Consider the following 22,977-nt stretch of genomic DNA (forward strand, 5'->3'; position numbering starts at 1 on the left):
AAGTCGTTTCGCCTCATTCGGCAACACGAAAACCCTACCAGGACTAGTCCGATGATGAGTTTCCGACTAGGTGGCGTGTGCGCAGGATTATATTTAAAGCACGTGCAGGGCGGTGCCTCATTAGCCGACATAATAATAATATGACACGATAATGTAACACGCATGTAACTAGCATGCAACAAGCTTCTGGCGGATTTAATTATGAGACTATGCGTAGTTATCCGACACAGCGCGAAATCTGTTGATAAGCAGGAAGGGTGTTAGGGAAGCATTTAAGTTATTAGGTTACCGTTTGTAACCAATTATTCAATTATTTCAATTATTATTAACAACTCTCAGGCTGATAATGTCCCTATATATATCAGCAAGGTACAATGGACGACCGTGTAACCCACTCCTTGTCATAGAATTGGCTCGTGACATTTTTTTACAGTGATGCCTCACCTTCAATCAAGCCAAAGAGCAGTTGGGCAGACACACACAGTAATGGCGACGCAACACAAAATGGACGCCGGCTCCCGGATGCGGGGGGGGGGACTCCTTCTGAAAGCAGCCACAGACTCCTAGGTTGTAACATGCGACGAGGGTAGCTATGAGGCACATCCTCATAGCCATCCGAAGCCGCTTACCACGCAAGCTTACCAGCACGTTTACCAGCTGCAGGCGTTCGTGACAACAAGCGGGGTTGCACGCAAGGTTATCCGTTTAGTAGGTGCCAGCCGGGGCCTCGTCAGCTGAGCTAATAGCAAAATGACCTAATTGAGGGACACGCCAAAAACTGGCCGAGAACAAGCCAACGGCGGGTAACACTGTGAGGCTGTGCGTAGTTCATTAACACTGCGCAAAATTAGGTTCCTGAACATGCTCTCGCTCGTAGGCATTTGTTCCACAAAGGGCATTGTTAACGTGCATGGCTCTGACTACTAATGTCCATATATGTTGTAACGAGGTGCAAGGGAGGCACTCGTAAAAAATGTCTAATTTCAAAATTAGCTAGTGAATTTTTTTTACAGTGTACCTGGGTCCAAAAACTATAAGTCTAGAAAGTGCAGGTCGAGGATTTTGGTACTGGCGGCCCTGGTGGTGTCTGATTCGCTGTTTTTGTTTCTTCCTGAAGAGCGATTCTTCAGAGGCTGCACATACGCCAGATAGACCGTTTGAAGGCTATTTATGACTATAAGCTTGTTCGTGCATTATTTAATGTCTTTCTGAGGTATCTCCTTAATGATCGTATGCTTCGAACTGCCTCAATGCTTCAAAATCATCGTTTTGTGTCGTTCCTTACTGAACGGCGGTGGACCATGCGGGCCCGATTGGTGGGACATTTTCAGGCTCCATTGGGGCCGAGGCCTTCGGTTAAAAGGGACAAATCATGACACCATACAAAATGTCCCACATTTATCTATCACTGCATTACTTTTTTGCACACGATTTTTCGATTTAGGGACCACCATTGACGTTTACTTTTTAACAGTTAAAAAAAATCACCCTGTAGGTGGTGGATGCTCTTAAGGAAGGACATGTCAAAAACTCAGACAAGAAAAAACGTGGGGTAAGACGGACCACCCAGCAGTGCCTGCTATCCGTTCATGTGTGTTACACTTCTGCTCTGTACTCTTGTAAGAAAAAGTAGCCAGAATGGTAAATAACAAAATGAGCCTTTATTCTTTACTCATGTGTGATGGAAGTGCAGCTAAAAGCTGGGAACATGTGTGTTGATTGTCGTTTGGCATGAATGCATGCTAACTTAGCACTTGCATGCATGGCTCACATGCAACAAAGACTCCCTCCTGAAAAAATAGCTTACTTAAACTTGTGTCAATGCTTTGGAAAAGAACTTTCCATATGCAGGGTACAATGGACCACCACAGGGCAAGATGGACCACAGTGGTCCGTCTTGCCCCAAATCTAAATTATGTCATTATCATGATGTATATGTCAAATAGCCCAACACTAGGGTGACCCGCGTGCTCCGCAACGCGAAGAAGGGTTATTTTTGACCCGTGGGTATTGGGTTGGTCTGTGTCGATCTGGTTGGCATCCATTTCGTTCGATTGTTTTTTGACGGCCAAGCATTTTGTAAGAAAACAAAAAGATACATCGCATCGAGGTGCCCGTGTCGTATTATCATGCGTTCTACTTTAGAATGATTCGAAAACTGGCGTGAAGTCTTTTGAGGGCCATCGATGAATTTCGCTAAAAATGACAATGTAATGGTTTGGAACATTTACATTTTTAAGGATACTGTTCCTAATCATGCAAAAATGAAGAGTGAATATTGGACAGAATTGAATGCTCTATCCAATGGTACCATATTCAATTGCCAAAGGTATCAGGTTATGCAGCAAACCCCGTGTGATTAATAAAGTGGCACAAAATTGACAAACACCATTTTCTCCTGTGATTTGCACCACCTTGATTTGGATCAATCAGCTTTTCACAATTTTTATATGAGAGGCGGTACCTTTCTCTTGCAAATAGGCGTTGATTCAACTCGCTCCATTAAACGGTCACCTAAAAATAAAATTAATTCCAAAATCCCTCAAAAACCGCAATTTTTCAAATAAAAGTGCCCTCTCCGGTGCACGTGGCGCGTGCTATCCTCTGCATTGCACACCATTCAATAGCCCGTTCAATTCTGTACACGATGCTGTTTTTCCCGTGCCGGTCGGACCCCTGGTCACCAAGATATTGCACGGGAACTGGACTCGTGTCGGCCAAAATTAGCCATTTTCGCCCGATTTCGCACGCCGATTTATACATGTAAAGTCTATGACGCGAATTTGCACTTTTTTAGCACGCGCCACGCGCTCCCTATCAATCCGATCGAGCTGAGACCCCTCAAAGGCACGTCGCGCATCCTTGATCTATAAGTTGTGCAAATTTCACCGGGCTAGGTGCAACGGTCTGGCCTGTAGTCCACGCAAAGCACCACCAAGTTGGGACCTCGGTAACGGACAGACGCACCCTCCTCAAATAGTAATATAGACAAGATATCTTGCGCTCGCTCCGCGTCGCTTTGGCCATAAAAAGATTAAGGAGAAAATTTGGGATCGAATGGTGTTTTTTCGGTGACGATCGGACGTCTAGAAGCTTCGATATTGGCGAAAAACTTGCTGAACTTGCAAAAGTTTTTGGTACTTGCTTGGTACTTGCCAAAGTACTCGGTACTTGCCAAAGTACTTGGTACTTGCTTGGTATTTGCATAAGTACTCGGTATTTGCCAAAGTACTTGGTACTTGCTTGGTATTTGCATAAGTACTTGGTACTTGCTTGGTACTTGTAAAAGTACTTGGTACTTGCTTGGTACTTGCGAAAGTACTTGGTACTTGCTTGGTACTTGTCGGGTAGGAAAGCCTGCCACTACTCGCCCCCCCCGCAAAGTACTCGGTACTTGCCAAAGTACTTGGTACTTGCTTGGTATTTGCATAAGTACTTGGTACTTGCTTGGTACTTGTAAAAGTACTTGGTACTTGCTTGGTACTTGCGAAAGTACTTGGTACTTGCTTGGTACTTGTCGGGTAGGAAAGCTTGCCACTCTACTCGCCCCCCGCAAAGTACTCGGTACTTGCCAAAGTACTTGGTACTTGCTTGGTATTTGCATAAGTACTTGGTATTTGCCAAAGTACTTGGTACTTGCTTGGTATTTGCATAAGTACTTGGTACTTGCTTGGTACTTGTAAAAGAACTTGGTACTTGCTTGGTACTTGCGAAAGTACTTGGTACTTGCTTGGTACTTGTCGGGTAGGAAAGCTTGCCACTCTACTCGCCCCCCCCCGTTCCCCCGACTCTACTCCCATCCCTACCCCCTCGGGATAATTCCGGGTTCGTCGGGTAGGAAAACTTGCCACTCTATCCCCCCCCCCCCCCCCAGAGCCATTTGGTATCGATCGGTGTTTGTCCCGTGTCAATCGGTCGTCAATAAGCCGAGATATGCACGGCGAATTATTTCAATTGGCGCCGATCAGAATCTCCAGGACGGAGGTACCCACACTCATTCCTGGCCGTATCTCACTTTTCCGAGATCTACGTCAAACTACGTATTTAAAACTACATATTCTACAGCCGAATCTTCACACTGGGGGTACCTCACTCACAATCGCACGTGATTCAGCCGCATTCCTGTGTGGCGCGCAATGCTGAAGAGATATGTCTGTCCGCGGCTATCTCGCAGGCCCTAAGAGAAAAAGCTCGCTGCAAAAACTGAGCGTTTCAAAAAACCCGCAAACCGACGCAAATAGAATATTTATACTAGTGGATCCTGGCTTGCTTCGCGGCGCATGGAATTGATAAATTGTTGGCAAAATTGGCCAGTTCGAGTGATGTTAATTTCGAGTAATTGTGACATCTAGAAGTCTAGATATACGCAAAATGGTGATTTAGTGGTTAATTTGAGGTCAAAGGGGTCAAAAAGGTCATTTGAGGTCACGATAGGTCAGGTCAGGTCACGATAGGTCAGGTCAGGTCACGATAGGTCAGGTCAGGTCACGATAGGTCAGGTCAGGTCACGATAGGTCAGGTCAGGTCACGATAGGTCAGGTCAGGTCACGATAGGTCAGGTCAGGTCACGATAGGTCACCCCAGGTCACGATAGGTCAGGTCAGGTCACGAAAGGTCACCCCAGGTCACGATAGGTCAGGTCATGTCACGATAGGTCACCCCAGGTCACGAAAGGTCAGGTCAGGTCACGATACGTCATGCCAGGTCACAGGGGTTGCTTAGGTCACAACAGGTCACCCCAGGTCACGATAGGTCACGTTAGGTCACCATAGGTCATGTCAAGTCACGATGGGTCAGGTCAGGTTTCCGGTCAACTCGGATCATGCAAGGTCACAGGGGTCGCTTAGGTCACAATAGGTCACCCCAGGTCACGGGTCACGATGGGTCAGGCCAGGTCACAGGTCACCTAAGGTCATGATAGGTAAATGCAGGTCAAACTGGTCACATTAGGTTAGGGCAGGTCAATTAGGTCACGACGGGCCAGGTCAGGTCACTGGGTTGACCTCAGGTCACGGTGGTTCAGGCCACGGCACAGAGGTCACCTAGGGTCACGATAGGTCAAGTCCAGATCAAGCTGGTCACGTTAGGCACGGTCAGGACATTTGGGTCATATGAGGTCACGATGGGTCAGGGTAGGTCACAAAGGTTTCATGAGTTGGGCATTGAATCTGGAATCCATCACTTTTTGTTCCATGCCGATCTGACGTTCAGAAGTTGAGATATTGGAGAAACACCGCATAAGTACTTGGTAGGTACTTTGTATAAGTACTTGGTAATTGTCAGAGTACTTGGTACTTGGAACTTGGCAGGGCATAAGATTTGGAATCGATTAGTGTTGGTCCCGTGTAAATCCGACTTTTGTGTCCCCGCCCGCTGCTTGCAAACTCAGGCCAGCCTCCAATGACGTCACTCGAGGCCGCTGGACAAACCGCCTATGGAGATTCGTGGCGTTACGCTGTGCAGCAATTGAAAACAAATCAAAGAGTCAATATGCGCTGAAAATAAGCCTTACTCGCTACTTTATCTTTTCAATTCAAGAAAACATAAGCTGCTACCACAGGCCCACACTTAAAACCTTGTCCTAACCACCTGTCTAGTACTCGCGCCACTTACTGCTAAGTAGGTACCTACCTAACCATGCTGAGAAATGAATTCAGATTGCATTCGGCTTATTTCAGCACAATTTCTTCGTCTTCGTCTTCGTCTTCGTCTTCGTCTTCGTCTTCGTCTTCGTCTTCGTCTTCGTCTTCGTCTTCGTCTTCGTCTTCGTCTTCGTCTTCGTCTTCGTCTTCGTCTTCGTCTTCGTCTTCGTCTTCGTCTTCGTCTTCGTCTTCGTCTTCGTCTTCGTCTTCGTCTTCGTCTTCGTCTTCGTCTTCGTCTTCGTCTTCGTCTTCGTCTTCGTCTTCGTCTTCGTCTTCGTCTTCGTCTTCGTCTTCGTCTTCGTCTTCGTCTTCGTCTTCGTCTTCGTCTTCGTCTTCGTCTTCGTCTTCGTCTCGGCTCGGCTCGGATTTCTACAATTATATTTATATAAATTTATACGTATATATAGATAATTTTGAGCTTACCCCGAAAAAAATGATGTAGGTATCCATTTAATAGCATTTCAGAACAATAAGCTTCTCAGTTTGGAATGTTTTATAACCAAGCTCAATTTAGCATCATTTTATGATAATATTTTCGAAAATCTTGCCCACATACCTTTCTATATTCATGTGCAACAATATTTGAAAACTTGGGAACACCGGCGCTTGATTTTCTACTTAAATACTCTACCCCGGAATGCTGGCACGACATCAAATTTTGATCACCCTGGCAAAACGCGATACACATCTTGGCTATACCAGGAGAAACTTTCAAAATATTTTGATGAAACATACAGAACCTACCCTTACACCATTTCAGAAAAAGCTTTCAATGTTTTCCACCAGTGAAATTAACATTGCTCACCATAAATAAGTCTAGGTTCCCTCAATTGCTTTGCTCAAACATCCACCTAATCATTGCCTATCAAATTGTATATACATTCTATATAATGGATGACGTCACCGGAGGAAGAAAATCCAGCACCTGATTGGCTGCCGGCGGCTGCTTAACGTAACGTGACGTCACCGGTGGGCACCGGACGTCGCCTTTTTGCAAGATACTTTTTCGCCTGGTTACCAACGCTCAATGACGCCAGTTAAATGAGGAAATAAATTGCTTTCCGGTGTAGAAAGCGCCCAATCGGTCACTTTAAACTTGATTAAATAATTAACAGATAATTATAAACCACCCTTCAGCTCCTAATCGCACACAAATATTGAAATCCCTCTCTCACCCTCTCAGCACGTCGCTCGCCATGGCCGCCGCGGCCGCCGGCAGAACAGCGCTGTCTTACCAACGAATTTCTGTCAATTTCAACGAACCAATTCTTACGAAAACTATCCCACAGCATTCACGACACTCACTTTTACGTCGTGGATTACTTTTCTGGACACTTGCACTTGATTTTCTATTTATTTGCGAATTTTCAAAATCGCGTATCTTCCGCTGCATTCGCCGGCCGAGAGCAACTGAGAGAATGGTGCCCGCCGTGCACTGCCTCCATCACATCGAAATGATTACTTTACTGCACAAATTGGCCTGGCCCGTTAATTTAAACTTGCTTATTTAATTAGAGGAATGTTTTAAACTACATTTAACGTGGTTGCAAGCGTGAAAAGTATTAATTTCGTTCACATCTAGCGCCGGTGGCTGTAATGGCGGCCGTTTCAGACGCGTATGGCCGGCGCGGAGTGGAGATCCAGTCACAACTAACGGCCTTGGGATGAATTCTGGTATGGATTTTGCTAAATTGAAAAGTATCATGTATGGCGCCATTTCTTCTTTACAGATGTTTTAGAATTAATTTGTTGATTTGAATAAAAGAGTTTAGCTAGGCAAAATATTTGTTTTTATCGTACTTATTTTCGCAACCTAGTATATACCAACGTTGGTAGCTACCAAATCGAGAGAGGGGGAGAAGAGGGAGATTTGAAATTTTCGTTTTTTCGACGGTGGCAAACAACTTGTAAAAATCGTCTCGTTTGATTCCATCACATCGGACATGGTCATACGGCTTTATTTCAGCCACACTCGTTTCTACTAACCTGCGTACGTCTGGTCGTTTCTGCGCCGCTGACGGTGCCCCAGTCGATTCCGCACGTGCCGTAGGACGTCTTTCTGCGTAATGCTGAGTGAATGCGTCTGTCACGTCCTATCTCGCAGGCCCCAAGAGAAAAACCTCGCTTAAAAAACTGACCGCTTCAAAAAACCCGCAATCCTACTCAAATAGTAAGTAAACAAGCGGCTGCGCTACTTGCTTTGCTGCGTGGTAGGAAAAAATTGCGGCACCGGCAAATTTGCTTTCGAGTGGTGTTGGATTCAAATCGATGTGTCGTCTAGAAGCATAGATATGGACGGAAATGTGAAGAGAATAAAAACTGTTCTGAGGGCTTCGTTGGATGAAAGTGGGGTGATACGGGGTCAAGACGGGTCAAAGGGGTCAGCCCCGGTCACTTCGGGTTAGGCCAGGTCACCTAGGTCACCTCTCGTTCGATGGGATCAGCCCGGGCCACTGTTTAACTTTTGCCTCCACCACTACCCCTACCACTACCCCTACCACTACCCCTACCACTACCCCTACCACTACCCCTACCCTTACCCCTACCACTACCCCTACCACTACCCCTACCCCTAACCCTACCCCTACCCCTAACACTACATCTACCACTACCACTACCCCTACCACTACTACTACCCATACTCCTACCTCTACCACTACCCCTACTACTACCCCTACCACTGGCACTATCCCTACTACTACCCCTACCACTACCCCTACCCCTACTACTACCCCTACCACTACACCTACCCCTACCACTACTCCTATCACTACTCCTACCACTACCACTACCCTACCCCTACCCCTACCCCTACTACTACTACTTCTACTACCCCTACCCCTACCACTACCACTACCCCTACCCCTACCACTACCACTACCTACCACTGGGTCATGTCAGCTCACATAATAATTGGATCCATTTAACTTTTTTTTAAAATCAGACTTTAAAAGTGCTTCTAGCCCTGCTCCTATTCGTGCCATTCCATTAGCCTTAGTCGAGTTTGTCGGATATGGCGCCTTGTGACAAAAGTGGCGCATTGCGGCAAACGCGGCGCATTTTTACCCGGTGGATGAGCATGCATCTTTGCACCAAATTGCACCCACATCGGACCATATTTGACAAAACTGTGCGATTCGGGGCAAAAATGACGCCCTGTGACCAATGTGACGCCTTGCGGCAAACGCGGTGCATTTTTATACTTGTATCATCAACTGTTCCCATTGAATGAAAATCACCACATTCTCTCGCCACTTTTCATTCAAATTAATAACCTGCCCATCTGCCAATGCGAGGCACCCGCCACCGATCGGCATGCATTTAGTCCACAAAGTTTGTCGACCCCGGCTCTCAATGAAGATCTACGAACCGATCAAAATTTCATTGGCGTTCTTCCGGCGCCCGCCACGTGCCAACCGTGCACCCCAGCGAGTCGAAACCTAGAAAAGGCGCTGACCCGTGACGTCACCTAGAAGGTGTGCAAATTTCAACCCCCTACGCCGTACCGTCTGCCGTGTAGGTGAGGTTAATTGAACCCACTACACGATGTGCGGACACACAGACTCACAGACAGACGGATTCTGTTTGAATAGTAAGTTAGACAAGCGGCTGCGCCACTTGCTTTGCTGCGTGGTAGGAAAAATTGCGGCACCAGCCAATTTGCTTTCGAATGGTGTTCGTTTCAAATCGATGTGTCGTCTAGAAGCATAGATATGGACGGAAATGTGAAGAGAATTAAAAAAGAACTGTTCTGAGGGCTTTGTTGGATGAAATTTGGCTGGTACGGGGTCAAGACGGGTCAAAGAGGTCAGCCCCGGTCATTTTGGGTCAGGCCGGGTCACATAGGTCACTTCTCGTCCGATGGATTCACCCCGGGCCACTGTTTTACTTTTGCCTCCACCACTACCCCTACCCCTACCACTACCCCTACCCCTACCCCTACCTCTACCACTACCCCTACCCCTACCCCTACCCCTACCCCTACCACTACCCATACCACTACCACTACCACTACCCCTACTCCTACCCCTACCCCTACCACTACCCCTACTTCTACCCCTACTACTACCCCTACCACTACTACTCCTACCACTACCCCTACCCCTACCTACCCCTACCCCTACCAACACCGCTGGGTCATGTCAGGTCACAAAATAATTGGATTCAATCAGTACTAAAATATCAGACTTTAAGTGTTCCCAGCCCTGCCCCTATTCGTGGCATTCCTTTGTCGGAAATGACGCTTTGTGGCAAATGTGGCGCATTGCGGCTAACGCGGCGCATCTGTACCGGTTGTTTAAGCATGCATCTTGGCACCAAATTGCACCCACATCGGACCATATTTGACAAAACTGTGCGATTTGCGGCAAAAATGACGCCCTGTGACCAATGTGACGCATTGCGGCAAACGCGGTGCATTTGTATACTCGTATCACAAACTGTTTCCATTGAACGAAAATCAACACATTTTTTCGCCACTTTTCATTCAAATTAATAACTTGCCGATCCGCCAATGCGAGGCACCCGCCGCCGATCGGCATGCATTTAGTCCACAAAGTTTGTCGACCCCGGCTCTCAATGAAGATCTACGAACCGATCAAAATTTCATTGGCGTTCTTCCAGCGCGCCCCACGCGCAAACCGCGCACCCCAGCGAGTCGGAACCTAGAAAAGGCGCTGACCCGCTCTGTCACCTATAAGGTGTGCAAATTTCAACCCCCTACGATATACCGTCTGCCCTGTAGGCCGGCTAAATTGAACCCACTACACGGCGTGGCGGACAAACAAACAAACAAACAGACACATGGATCCTGTTGAAATAGTAGTATAGACAAGCGGCTGCGCCACTTGCTTTGCTGCGTGGTAGGAAAAAATTGCGGCACCAGCCAATTTGCTTTCGAATGGTGTTTGATTCAAGTCGATGTGTCGTCTAGAAGCATAGATATGGACGGAAATGTGAAGAGAATTTAAAAAAGAACTGTCCTGAAGGCGTTGTTGGATGAAATTTGGGTGATACGGGGTCAATACGGGTCAAAGGGGTCAGCCCCGGTCGGTTTGGGTCAGGCCAGGTCACATAGGTCACCTCTCGTCCACTGGGATCAGCCCGGGCCACTGTTCTGCTTTTGCCTCCACCACTACCCCTACCCCTACCACTACCCCTACCACTACTACTACCCCTACCACTACCCCTACCCCTACCCCTACCACTACCCCTACCCCTACCACTACCCCTACATCTACCCCTACCCCTACCACTACTACTACCCATACTCCTACCCCTACCACTACCCCTACCCTACCACTACCCCTACTACTACCCCTACTACTACCCCTACCACTACCCCTACAACTACTACTACTCCTACGACTACCCCTACCCCTACCTCTACCACTACAATACCCCTACCACTACCCCTACCACTACCCCTACCACTACCCCTACCACTACCCCTACCACTACCCCTACCACTACCACTACCCCTACCCCTACCACTACCCCTAACCCTACCACTACTACTACCCCTACCACTACCCCTACTACTACTCCTACTACTACCCCTACCACTACTACTATCCCTACTACTACCCCTACCCCTACCACTACCCCTACCACTACCCCTACCAACACCGCTGGGTCATGTCAGGTCACAGAATAATTGGATCCAATCAGTACTAAAATATCAGACTTGAAGTGTTCCCAGCCCTGCCCCTATTCGTGCCATTCCATTACCCTTACTCGATTTTGTCGAAAATGGCGCTTTGTGACAAATGTGGCGCATTGCAGCAAACGTGGCGCATTTTCACCCGCTGATTGAGCATGCATCTTTGCACCAAATTGCGCCCATATCGGACCATTTTTAACAAAACTGTTCGATTTGCGGCAAAAATGACGCCCTTAGATAATTGTGGCGCATTGCGGCAAACGCGGTGAATTTGTAAAATCGTATCACAAACTGTTTCCATCGAACGGAAAATCAACACATTCTCTCGCCACTTTTTATTCAAATTAAAAACTTGCCCATCCGCCAATGCGAGGCACCCGCCACCGATCGGCATGCATTTATCCACAAAGTTTGTCGACCCCGGCTCTCAATGAAGATCTACGAACCGATCAAAATTTCATTGGCGTTCTTCCAGCGCGCGCCACGCGCGAACCGTGCACCCCAGCGAGTCGGAACCTAGAAAAGGCGCTGACCCGTTCTGTCACCTATAAGGTGTGCAAATTTCAGCCCCCTACGTCGTACCGTCTGCCCTGTAGCCGTAACAAATTGAACCCACTACACGATGTGCGGACACACAGACTCACAGACGGATTCTGTTTGAATAGTAAGTTAGATTGCAAAACCTTGCCTTTCCTAAAGTGTGACTATAACTAAGTTTATAACTTTGTTCTTCACAGATAAGTGCAAAATAGAAACTAATCATGCAAGAAAGGCGACGTAATTGAATCACCCGTAGACCTCTTATATTAGATCGGTTTGACGAAAAACAACATTTTTATCAATAACTCAAAAGCTATGCATCCTAGCAGCATGAGCTCAAGGTGGCCATTGTTACGAAGGAAAACAAACATAGTGAGTGCATAAAGCAGTAGATACCAGCAGCGGTTCAGCCGGGAGGGCTGGTGGTCCGTCTTGCCCCGCTGGGCCGTCTTACCCCACCGTCCCCTACACTGCCCAGGAACAGAACATACGAGTATGTGCCTCCGGCTACCTGAAGTTTCCACAGTCTGGTGCTGCATCCTGCTACACATGTTTCACACAACTTACTGTGCGAGTCTGAATCGGCTCCCGCGACGCAGACACACATACGTGTCGGTCACTCAGAGATAGCTGTATTGCCCGAGCACCCGAGCCCTGTACCTACCGATCGAAGTGCCACCTAGTGGCACTGGACACAACTCCCACAGATAGCCTTATTGGGTGGCATAAGGCTCTCACAGGAGCCTTATGCCACCCAATATTACGAGTATGTCCTACCAGTCTGCAGTCCAGATAACGTAGCTGCCGGTCCGTTTGTCCGTCTGTCTGTTTGTTTGCATCGCATCTACACAACCACCTGAATCAAAAAGTCTGCTTGTGGATGCCTATTCTTCTGTAAAGAGTTTGTTTCTATTTCCAGTGTCCCCGTGCCCGTATTACTATGTAAACCTCCAAGGGATACCCAGTTTCTGGGGTTATTGCGGTCTTTCCAGATACACATAGGTAATATCCGCCGTCGCCGGCCAGCCGACTGACCTGCTGACCGCTGCCACCTCTGACTGGGTCAGGGCAGGGATGTCCGTGAGGTGCCGGGTGTCATTAAGCTGCACCGTATCCAGCTGGGAACAGCCGTGAAGGGCGGACAGCACAGCCACAGTGTCGGAAATGACGCCGGATCCGAAAACAGTGACGTCCTTCAAGCTGGTGAGGGCAGCCAGGAGGCGTCCCGTCGCCTCCGGAATCACGGAAGGTGAGTCTGTAAAACATAAATACAGAAGCCACATGGTGTGTCAAAAGTGGAAATAGCCGGTGCGCCGTCTGGCAACCCGGCAGCCCGCCGCCATAGGGAAATTCATGCTTTTTGTCGCTTTTTTCGCTTCTTATGAGTCACTTGATCTAATTAGAGCTTAACTAGGAACGAGGCGGGTCACTTGGACGTATTCGGGAGCCGAATACGGTGTTTTGGAGCCAATACCTGGGAAACCCTACCCGCCCAATGCGAGTTTTTAAGAGTCTGCATGCCCAAATTAACGTTGAGCGCGGCCGTTTTCGGTCGGTTTTCCGCGACCTTGTGGCGAAATCGCCTTATTTATTCAACCAGGGTGGGCTAATTCGCTTAACTAGGAATGAGGCGTTGAAGAGAATTATTCAAGGAATAGAGCTGTGCAAAAATATTTTTTGTATTGTTAAAACTGTATCCGCCCTCGAACGATAAATATTGTTGACCCATCAGAGACACATCCCCTGGAATGCGTTTGGACTTGGCTGGATCTAATATTAGCGAGTATCTGCTAATGCAGTTTCTTGACTTACACAGTACGCACACAAGCATACATACTTCCTGCCCTTGTTTATTCCTCACTTGAATGAAAATTTTGCTATAATAACTATTCCAAGCAGTTAACAGGTTTTAGTGCAGTGCCAAGTCGGAACCGTTCAGCGCCGCCAGTCTCCCAGGCGGCGCGTAGCGGCCGCCACCGGCCGCCGCGCCGCCGCTCTGGCAGGGTGTTTGACTTCATATCTCTGTTGCTAGAAAAGTTGTGGACCGATATACTTGATTCTTGCATGAAAAGATCCGCCATTCAATTATTAGCAGATCACGAAAATTTGACGTCAATTGCACGATTCGCTGCCCATATTGTGGTACTGCCATCTATTGACAAGGCTGGCGAACTAAAGCCGGGCGGCTATTTCCACTTTTGACACACCATGTAAGTGCATACTCGTATGTACACACGTTGCGATCACCGTGGCCCAGATCCCAGCAGTAACTATTGATAGTAAGATAAAATAATTACGAAGCGCGTAACGCATAATATCGGGCTCTCCACAATTCACAAGCACCATTAATCTGAACTCCTTGATGTGGGCTACACTTCTAACCGGTTAACCTCTCTCAATCGAGCTCGTCGCTGTTGAGGTGCCTAACCGAACGATGAATTAGCGCCCCAGTCGCGACACCACAGGCATGCAATACCGGCGAGAGCCGGACGACAGGCGCAATGAGTTTTGTATTCTTTTAGAGTAATTTGAGACAACAGAAGAGTAACATCTCCCGTTCATAATGCAACATACACAACACTTTGTAACTTTCTATACTTTACTCATGCTGCTGCTCACCAACTATTGCCAGTCCTGTGACTGTGTGGGTCGCCAGAACAGCCAGCTGGTCCAGAAGTGTGTCCGTCGCTAGCTGTACACCAACATCCAGTCCAGACGTCGGCCATCGGGTGTGGACAACCGGCGTTTCAGTCATCCCGGATCCTGTGGAGAGTGATACAATCAGCCGTAAACCCGCGCCGTGACGGGAGGGGGAGGGGAGGGGGTTTTCATGAAACAAGCGCATCTATTTTTTATATTTGCAGAAAATTGAGAGGATGTTTATCCGCCATTTCTCTATAGAAAGCCATTTTGACACTTTCAAACGTAGTTTTATGGGTTCCTATCGAAAACTGAATTGTTGACACAAGTGATCACAAGTGACACAAGTGATGACGCAAGTGATCCTAGATTTTACTTATGAGGTCGTATAAGATCGACAAAGGACCAAGGTCAATAACAGTTTTCCGACGACGAAAACTATTGAATTTTGATAGATAAGCAAACAATGGATCTATGCTAGCTCCTTGAACCTTGAAAATGTTGCGCTCAACAATACGGAATCACAAGTATGTAAGTTGACCGCCAGCTATGAAGCCGATCTCGGACCAATTCATGAAACTGATATTTTACTGGTCAAACTATCCCGCGCCCTGGTGGGGTCTGTTTATAACGCGACCTGGTGGGGGGGGGCTATTTTTTGCCCCCCCCCCCTCGTATCTCCGAAACTACTGGACGGATCCGCAAAATTCAAACGGCGTTCGAAAGGCCTGTCAAATTTGTCGAAGGAAACCAAATTTCATTGACCTCGGGGTCACCGATGACGTCACAGGTCAGGTCAAAGATGAAATGGTTCACCGTTCACGGGTCTTCTAGGGAATGCGCTATAACACCGAGGAAAACGCATTTTGTCGGGAATCAGCGGTAGGGCGTCAGTTGCCTAGTAGATATGTTGCTATTAGAGGTCACTAGCAATACCAGGTCAGGTCACCAAGGGTCACAGGTCAGGTCACATGAGCCCAACTTTACTAAGGTTGTGTGATACATGTTTTATGGCCAATTTTTCATTTCCAACTCAATGGTGTTGGTTATAAGACTATCAGGTACGGCTTAGGTCACTTTCTGGTGAAGTTCAGGTCAAGGTCAGGTCAAGGTCAGGCCAAAAAAGGTCAAATTTTAAAGTTGATATTTTTGCATAAATTGGGTATTGATTCGATGCAGCTCGTCACGGGGAGTCTAATGGTGGTCTTTGTTTTGCGCTACGGGGTCTAGAATTGCTAAAAATTGAGTTTGAAAATTTGACGTCATCAATTTTGAACAGTTTTTTCGCTATAACTTCGCCAAAAAAGGAGGTATCAATCTCAAATTTGGTATGTGGATGGAAGGCGGTAAGGACTATCACATATATTCCGGTTTTTGCGAAATTCAAAAAACTTTTTGGATTTTTCGATTAGTATATCCAAAAAATCTATTTTTTGATTTTTGGGGGTCAAAATCCAAAAATTTCAAAAATCCGAGATAGCAGTTTTGTAGCCCTGTCCAATCTACAGCTTTTATGTCTTAATCATTTTTCTGTATTTGCAAAGCTATAGGCCTGACAGCTCTTCCCGCGAAACCCTTTTTTGGGTCGAAAACGGCAGAACATGACGTCACTCTGACGTCATTTCCGGCCAACCTATCATAGCCTTTGGAAAAATTTTTGGTCACAATGTGTAAAATTGATGTCCGGGAGGGTACTGAAAGTTTGGTGACGATCGGCGCAGCGGTTCTGGAGATATATCGAAAAGTCTGGAGGGGGGGCAAAAAATAGCCCCCCCCCCCCACCAGGGCGCGGGCTATCGTTCATCATTCGACGCGTCTCGACACAACAAGGATCAGATGCTGGTAAAAGCACTGCCGTTATGTGACAGTGATGCAGTTCATAATTGACGTTGATGTTGTCAGTGATCATTCGATCATTTGTGAATAGCAACAAATAAAAATCATTGATAATGTGCTAACTGACAATCAAGGCGTAATTCTTTCTATCAAAAGCGCCGGCGAGAACTTCTGTGTAAGCAATCACAGCGAGACTCGCACGCTGAAAATTTCTGAACCGGCGATCGCAAGAAGATTCACGAATCATTCACAAGTCCACAACTTTTGACTCAATGATCCCAGGGAGCCTAACAACGTGATTTGTATAGGTGAATATGGCTGACCTACAGTACGGACCAGCGCGGCGATTTCTTATCTGAGCTAGCGTGACGTACGATAGTAACTAACGCGTTCCAACATCGCCCGTTAACCCTTCTCACCAGTGATGCACAGTCTCTTCAGCGACTTGGGCAGCAGCCGCAGCCACTTGCCGGAGCTGTCCACGGGTGGGCTCACATTGAGACGCTCCAGAGCCTTCAGCGGCTCCAGCAGAGCCTCCAGCTGCCAGTCGCTGATGCCGGCTGGCAGCGTTAGCTCACGCAGACTGGAGGCGTTGGCACGAGCCAGCCGACGCAGGGCAGAGACTCTCAGCTTGAAGCCGCGCAGGTTAACCTTCTGCAGGGCGTGGCAGGTGGCTGCTGGAATAAAGCAGCACCAGTCAGTGAATAAGTGGTCACTTGTATGGACAAGGAATGACAGTTACAGCGGGACAAAGCGTACCAGTTCGTGTGTAACGCGTTTCACACAGGACTCACCGACCAGTCGGAGGTCGGTGTCCGTCTCAGCGGTCGGCGCCTGCAGTTCGGTCATCTTCGGCTGGTCCTGCACCTTCAATACGAGCTCCAGGCTCGTGGCCGGCGCCGGGACCTCTCCACTACGGGTTTTCTGATCGGTTAGTTCCCGCCGACAGTCGCTGACGATATCGTCGACGGCGGACCGCCACCGTTGGCAGACTGTCGACACAGACGGAACAAAAAGGAGCAGATTACATGCCAGCGGCGAGCTTCGGAATGAAAACTCGCATACAGGGAGCGTTTGCAACACTACCAAAACAAGTAGGTGATAGCTAATAACCACGTTGTGGTTTTTGGTGACCTTTCGCTTCTCTAGAAACCCTCCATCCACGTGCAGACTTCTGATCAGATTGTCCCAAAGCCGACCACTCCGCTGGCTAAGGAGAAACACCACATCGATTGTATGTTATTGTGAAACACGATACATGACCTCGCCAGTCGGCAGGACACTCACCCCGCCTGGCGCGGAACATCTCCCAGCAGTCCATCTTGCTCAGCACCATCTTCAACAACTCGTGGTCCAGAAGATAAATGGCAGGAGCCCATCGCGGTGCAGCCTCTCGCACGTCGCCGCCCGCCAGTCCCGCCTCCTCCTCAGCTTGGGTGATGACGTCACAGTTTCTGATGGCGCCACACTTGTCACAAGTGTCCCCCTTCGGAGAAGCCACCTCCTCGCCGTCACTGAGACAAGATGACGTCAGAGTGACGTGGTGTGACGTCATCAGAGATCGGACATTAGACGATAATTTCCAGAAGTCTCCACTTCCAAGACAGCACCGTACCATCGATCTGTGAAAGCCCATCTAGTGTCCCCTCCCCCCAATCCCTGTGCCACCCAGCAGCCTGCTGCCTCACAGTCACTCACAGACAAGTTGTCTACAAAACCGAGTTGTCTCTTACAAACTGTCTAGTGTCTACATAACCGGTTCGGCTCTTATATGTAGACAAACTGTCCATACAACCGGTCAATATTTACAGACAAACTGTCTACACAACCCGGTTTACTCTTACAAACAAACTCTCTACATATCCGGGTTGACTCTTACAAACTGTCTACACGTACACAACCGGTTTGACTCTTACAAACTATTCACAATCCCTTGCAGTCAAAACCGACTTACTCCTACTGTTAACCCCCTAACGTCATCCCACCGACTAACCCCCACCCCACCCCTGCTGCCTCTCAGTCTCACCTCTGCGAACGGTCGGATGGCGCCGCTCGCCGGCGGACCTCCTGCCGCAGCTCCTCCACGACGACCTGGCGAGTGGTGCGCTCCTCGAGGACAGCCTGCCGCAGGCGGACCACCTCTTCACGTAGATGGACCACCTCCTGACGCAGTGTGGCGTTGTCTCCCTTAAGTGTGGCGTTGTCTCCCTTCAGTGTGGTTACTTCTCCCTTCAGTGTGGCGTTGTCCCCCTTCAGTGTGGCCACTTCTCCCTCCAGTCCGACCACTTGTTCACTCAGGTGGTCGCAGTTTTTCTTCAGAGTGGTCAGTTCACCATCCAAACGGACCATGTCCTCTTGATTACGATGTGTCAGTTCCTCCTTCAGAAGTGCCATCTCTTCTTTCATCTGGATAAACTTCTCTTGGAGCTGTCCAGTCTCCATTTCTAAAACAGAAAACGTACGGTATATAAGACTGAGAGAAAGGTTTCACCTGAAACAGTCTAAGCGCCTTAACCCGGCAGTTGCTGGGGTATTTCGCCACCCACCACCGTTTGCTGGGGGGGGGGGGCGTTAAACGCCCCCAGCCGATAACTCGAGAACCAATAGGCGCAGCGAAACGCACGAGGCGGCAAACGAAATAGCGCGACGAGACGCTTCAGATGAGCACTTCAAAGTTGAATTTTGAGGTCACAGGTCGGGTCAAGGTCAGGTCAAACACCTGAAATCGGGCTTTCAGTAGCATCGACTTCAGGACTTCGCAATGGGCGCCTCTCGTCAGTAACTCTGTCAAAACGGTGCACAATCCATCATATAAGACCTACAAGAGTGTCAGCTCCATGTAGAGGTCAGTCAAGCATAGGTCAGGCCGGACAAGGTCAGGTCAACTGGATAGGCACATATCCCAGAAAATCAAAACTGATATTCGCAGCCTGTGACACATGTTTTATGGGTAATTTGGGGCGTAGAACACGATGGTTACATTCATTTTATCATATGTGTACGTGTTTGGCTCAAAAAGTTCAATTTAAGAAATGCATGTATCATGGTCGTGAAGTAGTCACGAGAAATTGCCAAGATTCAGTTCAAGATTTTGGAAAATGCGGAACGATAATCAATAATCGAAGATAGGCATTTGATTGACCATGGTATTGGCAGTCTAAAAGCGTTTACGGCATGTCTGTATGTCTATTCTGTGATTTTATACGATTTTTTGAACATATGCCGTTTTTGGTCGAAAACCCAGAAATCATGACGTCACTAAAACCTCGATATCTCAAAAATTTCCGACCGATTTTTTTGAAACTTTGTCACAATAAACTTCATTCAATTCCCTACAGGTAGCCAAAATTTGGCGCGCCTGCGGCGCGCCGTTTTTATGCTATGGCCCGGCAAAAAAGTGGGGGCGTTTAACGCCCCCCCCCCCCCAGCAACTCGCGGGTTAACGGCATGTGTCTATGGCTATTCTGTGAGTTTATGATTTTTTAACACATACCTTTGTTGGTCGGAAACTCAGGAGTCATGACGTCACTAAAACCTCAATCTTAATTTTCCCCACCAATTTGTTTGAAATTTCATCGCAATGAACTTCAATGGATTCCCTACATGCAACCAGAATTGGGAGCTCCTGCGACGCGGCCGTTTTTTTTTTTTTTAGCGCGGCGAAAAAGTGGGGGGTTAACTCATCCAGCAGCTCGCGGGTAAAACGAAGTTTTCGAGACACTGTGATGCGGTACGTAGAATAACCCCTTTCCTCAGCCCTGATCTGGCCAGACCCTCTCTCATAACGAGTGGATGGGGGGAGATACGACTCCTGGCGAGGCCTTTACAGAGCTACTTTTATACCGTAAACCGGGGTGAGTTGATATGGATTTTGAGGTTTTTCTAGATTTCTTTAAAAACCACATTCATTTACGGAATTCTTTTCGTGCCAGTTTCATGGCACATGCCTTGGGGAGGCAATCAGCAAAAATGAATAAAAAATGTATATATTAAGCCCCTTTTTTTAAAACGCCAAAGTTCATATCAACTCACCCCCTGGGGGGTGGTGAGTTGATATGGTTTTGGATTTTTCAAAATTTCTCGGCTAAAGAGGCTCAGAGGTGAGTTGATAAAATGCCAGTGTTTAAAAAAAAAGGATGAGAGAACACATCCTGAAAGAAACCATCAGAAAAATGGTAGTAGTTTGGCAGCAGACCTCACATTCATGAAAACGCAATCATGTCCAACACAGCGCTATCAAAATGGCTTGATTTTAGCAGCATCATTTTTTCGCTTTATGATACTTAGTTTTATTTAGAACATTCTGAACTTGGCTAGTCACGTGTCCTCAAGCCAACGGTATCAAAACTGGCAATATATTTTGGAATTACAAGTGTATTTTTTCTTGTAATTAAAACACATTGTCAGTTGCGGGTCAAGGTTGATATGCCTCTGACAGAGATAATGGATTAAAATGAAAGAATACATATACCTCTGAGCTTTTGTTGACTGGTAGTCAACAAAATATTAATGAAGTGAAGTGAAGCGAATCTAATTCGGACTGTATTCTATCAGGTAAAATAAGCGACATAAAACAGAATTCGGCATCAAAAGCCAAAATTAACCCTCGCACTTATAGGCGGGCGAACGGACCACCTCGGCTTTTCGCACATAACTCGCGCAAAAAGCGGCCGATCGCGACGAAACTTTCAGTAACTCTCGAGTTTATCAATTTTACACATGTTCTAAAAATTTCATGACCCTGACTCAAATGGTTTTTGACTTGTGACCTGATTCTCGAGACCGCGCTTGGCCGGAATCGCGATTTGGCTTAGTCGGCTCACATTATCCGCACATTTCCAGTCTTTTTGTGATTGTAACGTCCAAACATGTAAATGATGTTGGTCCAATGCAGTATTGTGGGTGTCAACTGTCAAGGTCACCTGAAGGTCAGGTCAGGTCATTGACCTTTGGTGACCTCGGTTCACTTTTTGGAGTTTGACATGTTTCTAGGGTAGCTTTTCGGGCCGATTTCGAATTTAACATGCATTTGATCATTTACGAAGTAGTTTTAGTGCCTTCGTAACATGTTACGACACCGTCAGTGGTAGTTGACGCTTGACACTCCCTATGGATAGCCGGCAGGACACCTACTGGTTGATCTTACCTGACCTGACCTGGCCTAAATGTACGAAGACATCTGTGATCAAAATTAAAGGGACTATCCCACCTTCAACATGGGGTTTGAGTTGAGATAGCTAAGTTTGCGGCGAGGTTCAGAAACCACTATCTATCTAGGTTGCAACCCCCGCGGCCTCTTGGTGTTGAAGAAATTCGTTCCCTTCATTTGAAAATGGGCCTTGTACAAGGCCCTATCTTCAACATGGAGCGACCGTTAGTGTGACGTCACCTCGTTTAGTCATTCTGATTTAAATGGGTTTGTTCGTTGAAAAATCGCTTAAAACTTGGTCTGAACTTTGTTGTGGTGCCTACAGAGTAAAAAGAATCAGCTTTATGACAGTAATGTGGCCTGGGGAAGGAGGTAATTTTGGACTGTGACGTCACATATTTGAAAATTTGTGTTTGGAATATGGGAAGCCTAAGATGTTTAATGAAAAATAAATGCCAGAACCGTGTTCCTGGTCATCCAATCTATAAAGTCGGGCACAATTTAACTGGTTTTAACAACATTTTAGAAGGTGGGATAGTCCCTTTAACATGACATTCGTGATCAGCAACCGCCAAAAAATAATAACCGCGCTTTACGAACTTCAAATAACTTCCTATTTTCCCGACTTCTGGGTAATTGACCTGGCCTGGAAGGTTAACCAATGACCTAGGACCTTAAAGTTGGTTATCATCAGCTTCCTCGCGTCTCGGGCAACACGCTCGTTTTTTTTTCCGCGAAGCTCTAGCTCCACCAGGGGCCAAACGACGATGGGATTCCAACGGACCCCCCCCCCCCCCACCCTATACGTTAAACGCTGGCAGAACACGAATACGGGCGAGGGCTAAAACACCAGTCAATTTCTTTATATTGTTTGTTCCATTTCATTTTGTCACTCATTCTCGGTTGGCAACTGCCAAGCAGGAAAACTTATCAGTTTCACGAGATCAGAATTCCCGCGCTGTTAGCCATACAGAAACGACAGTTCTGTCATTTTCGAAACTACGGATAATTATAACAATTTTTTAATCTGTATGTATATAGGTGTTCTAAAGTGTTCCTTTGTAGCTTGTAGGGAGCCATCTTGAGACTTGACAGGGAGTTGTGCTGTGCCTTTTGCATGTTAGGTATGTCCACAGAAAAAACACTTTGGGGTCACTGATGTTAGTTCATTGTCGGACCTTTGTCCCCGTCTTGAGTTGAGATGTTAGTTTCAAAACCTTTCGGCCAGTTACTCTCCGGCCGTCGTCACTCGTCAGGTGTTCTTTGACCCTCAGAAGGAACTGGATGTTGGTGGCGTTGCGCCATACGCGTCAAACCGTTCGAAAGCTCCTGTAGTCAGCGGGAATCGAACTCGGGTTTTCCCGGTGATGGTACACGGTTCTAACCACTCCACTATCGAGGCAGATTTGAGTATGGCCGGATAATTTACTGGCTGAAACGTTGTGAAACTAACATCTCAACTAAAGACGGGGACGAAAGTCCGACAACTAACAACAGTGATACTAACA

At 47.3% G+C, this 22,977-nt stretch overlaps 1 protein-coding gene across 1 annotated transcript in view; it reads right to left on the reverse strand.

The window, feature by feature from the left end:
• LOC122393457 overlaps window positions 1-22,977 on the reverse strand; it is a gene marked incomplete at its 3' end in the record, with an annotated part of 144,660 nt that overhangs the window by 96,550 nt on the left and 25,133 nt on the right. Inside the window, exon 2 of the mRNA XM_043389475.1 lies at window positions 18,347-18,764. Within this exon, the coding sequence (XP_043245410.1) occupies window positions 18,347-18,762 (416 nt within the window). The remainder of the gene's footprint in view (window positions 1-18,346; window positions 18,765-22,977) is intronic.

Source organism: Amphibalanus amphitrite, unplaced genomic scaffold (genome assembly GCF_019059575.1).
Source record: "Amphibalanus amphitrite isolate SeventyFive unplaced genomic scaffold, NRLGWU_Aamphi_draft 000536F_arrow, whole genome shotgun sequence".
In the NCBI taxonomy this organism is placed as follows: domain Eukaryota; kingdom Metazoa; phylum Arthropoda; class Thecostraca; order Balanomorpha; family Balanidae; genus Amphibalanus; species Amphibalanus amphitrite.